Genomic DNA, 4686 nt, shown 5'->3' with positions numbered 1-4686 from the left:
TTTTTTTTTTTTTTTTTTTTTTTTTCTGTGATTAGATTGTAGCGTCTGGCGATGCTAACAGCGAAGAAATTGATGTCTCGAAGTTGATTCAAGCTCATCAGGTATTTATTTCTCTTGATATTATGTTTCGTTAGTGCAAAGATTGGCGCTCTGGTAGTTTGGTTATGATTATATTTTCATTCTCGAGATTTTATGATTGAGTAGAGTTGTTTGATGTGTTTTGTGTATTTATCAAGTTCTTGCTGAATGTGAATCAATGTTTTAGGAAAAAGCGGCTCGGTTTTCGCTTTCACCAGCTGAAGAGATTCGAACACTAATGGATCAGAGAGTGCGCGGCATGCTCTCCACCTTTTCCCGGGTTTTCACTCTCTTTTGATCTTTAGTCCTGTTATCGCCATTGGAATTTGCTGCATGACTATTTACCACGAAATTGTGACTCACACTCCTAGCATACATTGAAATCTGATTTCTTTTTAGTCACTTACATTTGATTGGCTTCTTATTCCCAAGTAATAAGGTCTGCTCCTGTGCAGAGATTTGAAGGTTATCCGTCTGGATCTTTTGTTGATTTTGCATGCGATGCCGATGGTACTCCTATACTTGCTGTGAGCAGCCTAGCAGAGCACGCTAAGGTATCATTCATCCTTATGCACCCATTGAGAAGTTAGGTATTATTATCAATTCATATACTAAATTGGATTTTATGTGTTTAAGTAATCGTTAATTGTTACAAATTTTGTCTTTCTTTTCTGTGCAGAACTTGGCTACTAATCCAAAGTGCTCGTTGCTTGTAGCAAAAGAACCCGAGGATAGGGGAACTTTAGTGGTCACTCTTCATGGTGATGCTGTGGCTGTAAGATATATGGCTTATGTTTACCATTTAGTTCTTCTTTCCATGTCTCAAGTCTATGTGAAGCCCACATTGGTTGGGGAGGAGAACAAACCACCCTTTGTAAGGGTGTGGAAACCTTCCCCTAGCAGACGCGTTTTAAAGCCTTGAGGGGAAGCCCGAAAGGGAAAGCCCAAAGAGGACAATATCTACTAGCGGTGGATCTGGACCGTTACAGTCTATCTCATTGCTTGTATACTGTCAACAGAAACACATAGATATGTGTCTTGTTCTTGTGTCTTATAGGTAAGTGTTATTTTTGGTTGATGCCATGGCATGACAATCTATATAATGTTCTCGTTCACCGTTTAGGTTCCTGAAGAAGATAGACCTGCTGTTCGTGCTGCATATTTGTCCAAGCATCCACATGCATTTTGGGTAGCTAATACTAATATCCAGAATACTTATGTTTTTCATCAGATGTTTCTTCCAGTTTACACGTAAAATATGAATAAATTACTTCCAACCTATTTGAAGGTTGACTTCGGCGACTTCCAATTCGTGTACATCAAACCAAAAGTAATACGATACGTGTCTGGAGTCGCAACAGCTTCTTTGGCTTCAGGAGGTTTGTGTACATAGTCTTCCCCTTTTAATTTCTTTTGCACATAAAGCCTTGGGCATATATTTTTCATTCAAAACAAAGAAGAGAATTTGAAGCTGGTTTCGCTCGGTGCTTAACTCCAAAATGTCTTATTGCTTTATACAAGTCGTGTTCTTGTCACACTGACATCTAACTTTTCCACCTTTTTAACCCAAGAACTAAGCGATGAAGAGTACAAGGCAGCACAAGTTGATCCGGTAGCTCAATTTTCAAAGCCTGTAACGGTGATAGCATCATCTCAAGATCTTGCTTGTTACTTAAATTTTTAACTTCGAATTACATATTTTCTGAATCAGATTCTGTATTTTTTTATTTTATTTATTTTTTTTTAGTCTCACATGAATAGGGATCATGGTGAAGATACAAAGAACATTGTGAGACACTGGACATCTATTCCGGTAAAATTAATATGATCTAGATATATGTTTTTGTTTAATTTGTCTTTATTGTGACGATTTAATATTTGGTTAGTTTAATTCTTGGTCAGATTCTGGACTGTGTAATCAGGGGTAGGTGACTGGGTCTAAATTAGACTTAGAACTCTAGAGTAATGTTAGACCCCAAATTACCAAGGTGTACTTATGTAAGAAAGGAAGAAAGCAAGGGTCAGGAAATGTAAGTATGTGAAGTGGAGGGCTGTTTGTGGGGAAGATGTATAAGCTGTGATTTTGTTGGAACCATTAGATTCGGGTAGTTATACTCTTCTAATTGAAAATGAAGCGAATTATTGATTGTGTCATAAAGAATCAAATATGAATACTACGGCTGGAGTTTTATGAAAAAAGCCAAAGCAGTCAGTCAGAATGTATTTGTCTCGAGCCGAGCTTCTTTCACTCTGGGGATCTTTGAATAGGAAAAAGAGTGGATCTGCAAAGGGAAGAGGAGTTAGAGCAGGGAACAATGGGCATCCCCACCTGGAAAACAAAGAGGAGTAGCCGAAAATATAGCCAGAAAAGCTATTTCAATAGCGGCATAAAAAACGCCTCTCTCTCTATAAGAACGGTAGCTCTGTTGAGTGTTGTGTAGAGGAGGAAGCTTTCGAAACTCCATTGGTATTGTCAAAGTAGTAAATACATAATTCGAGAGTGAACAGGTAGCTTTTGTGAATAAGTAACATCCCAATATACATCTGTATCAGTTTTAAGGGTTTAGGGCATCGCTACAAAATAACTATTGCTTTTTTGTCTTTTTAGAATTCTTAGGAACACAACATATAGTTTTCTAAGGGAAAGAGAGAGACAGAGAGAGACGATGTCCCACCATGTTCTTGTTCTATTGTGTTTGCAGCATATAATTAATGTGTACATATGATGATGAACTATCCATATGAGACCGTACTACTATTCTATCTACAGGTTGATTCTGCCATCATGCTGGATTTGGATAGCCTTGGTTTTAATGTTGAGGTATTGATACTACTAATTAAATTTTTTATTATCTTTCAAGTTCTCTGATCCTTAGCTAAAGTATAGCAGAACATGATATTGTGGACCATTAATCTTGACTGGAAGAAATGACAATATAGATAATTGGACGCAGGAATTCTGGCCTTTATGCTTTGTTATATTTATCGAATTGCGTCCAATCTATCGAGCTATTAAATCAATATTTGCTGATAATATATACTTCAACAGAAGGTGTTTTGATTTCAGTTCTAGTTTCTAAAGGCCATATCTTGTTTTGCTTATATGATACCATCTTTTGTTCATTTAGGCTGGTTATCAGGGGAGTTCATTTAAGCTTCGCGTACCGTTTCCAAGACGAGCAGAAAATAGAAAGTGAGACTTCTTATCCTTGAATTATCAGTGCTGGCCTACTGCATCCTTGAATCTACTATTTTTTCGATCAATTGCTTCTTTAGAAATAATTGTTCCTTAAACTCTAGGGAGTATTCAATTTCCATACAATTTGATCTGGTTAAATCCTAAACTCAATTAGTGAAATTGAAAACCTCCTTGAGGCCAAGTTAGACAATTAACTAAAAACCAAACAACCAATCATCCAAAAATCTTACTCCAAAAACACCCAAAAATCAACCAGAAAATGAGAACAAAAAAAAAAAAACAAACTCAGAGCCATAATGGCCATACCTAATATAATAAAATGAAGGCACAATTCTTGTTCACAACCATGATACTAGCACCTTGGCAATCAAAGATTACGAGAATACTATCATCTGGCCATATATCTCTACAAGGATAGAATTCAACTAATTAAAGGTTTTAGATTCACTACGTATTCAAGTTCAAACTTTCTTTTGGTGAAATTAAAATTTTGAAGTTGGAATTGGCTCACCCATTAGTTGATTTAATGGTTGTGAGCATTGTATCAATATATGGAATTTCTTTCTCCATGTAACATTGCATAAAAGGCTATTATTACAAAATACATACAATATGCTGGAAGAAACATTATGAGTAGCATAAATTTCTGAGAACGGTAATGCAATCAATGATGGTTGAATCAATAAATTATGACTTGGAAATCTTAAATATCTAAATCGAGAGTGCACTTTCGTGTAGAGATATATCTTTTCATCTATATTTTGACTTCTTTTTTTTTACCATTCTTGTATTTTGGATGTAGAGATATATCTTTTCATCTATTTGGTTCTTGTTTTTAAGATTTACTGAAGAATTCAAGTGTTTCTTCAACAAAAGTGAAAATCATAGTCCAGAAATTAGGAAGAAACAAACATAAATTTCAAAATTATAACATAAAAAATGAAATCCTTATCAAACAAGGCTCGATTATTTGTGGATATAATAGGATTGTTATTTGAAAATTTCTACTAACTTTATTTTATTCCACATTTTTAGAGATGTGAAGACTCTTGTGGTGGAAATGCTAGAAGCTGCTAAGCCTCAAGCTTAACCATCGTCAAAGGAAGATGTCCACTATGCGTTCTCTGCTAATGCTTATATTAAACTTGTCACAATTTTTCTGAGCTTGCTCTTGACATCTTTAAGCCTTAACAATACCTCTCATAAAGTAGTTTTAAGTTATACATGGCATCTGAAAAACAACCCATACATGTAGAATTTGATTACAAATTTAAATGATCACTTGTAAATTCACTTTATTTTTTTGTGAATGAAATGGCAGGGTAGATTTGATGAGGGGCCATGATGATCATCAGACGTGATAAACATGTAAGGATTCTCCAGCCCCCCCCCCCTTTTTTTTTTTTTTC

General features: G+C 35.5%; 1 protein-coding gene across 1 annotated transcript in view; it reads left to right on the top strand.

Annotated features, from left to right (window-relative positions):
* LOC111453115 (glutamyl-tRNA reductase-binding protein, chloroplastic-like) overlaps nt 1-4575 on the top strand; it is a 5357-nt gene extending 782 nt beyond the window's left edge. The window contains exons 2-12 of the mRNA XM_023094069.1: nt 36-101; nt 266-358; nt 534-632; nt 758-853; nt 1202-1267; nt 1367-1457; nt 1650-1717; nt 1826-1891; nt 2849-2899; nt 3207-3271; nt 4313-4575. Of these exons, the coding sequence (XP_022949837.1) occupies nt 36-101; nt 266-358; nt 534-632; nt 758-853; nt 1202-1267; nt 1367-1457; nt 1650-1717; nt 1826-1891; nt 2849-2899; nt 3207-3271; nt 4313-4367 (816 nt within the window). The 3' untranslated portion in view covers nt 4368-4575. The remainder of the gene's footprint in view (nt 1-35; nt 102-265; nt 359-533; nt 633-757; nt 854-1201; nt 1268-1366; nt 1458-1649; nt 1718-1825; nt 1892-2848; nt 2900-3206; nt 3272-4312) is intronic.
* Nucleotides 4576-4686: the final 111 nt, after the last annotated feature.

The sequence above is a fragment of the Cucurbita moschata genome, unplaced genomic scaffold (assembly GCF_002738365.1).
Source record: "Cucurbita moschata cultivar Rifu unplaced genomic scaffold, Cmos_1.0 Cmo_Scf00015, whole genome shotgun sequence".
Classification (NCBI taxonomy): Eukaryota; Viridiplantae; Streptophyta; class Magnoliopsida; order Cucurbitales; family Cucurbitaceae; genus Cucurbita; species Cucurbita moschata.
Note: the sequence above shows the minus strand (reverse complement) of the source record. Positions and strands in the feature narration are given on the sequence as shown.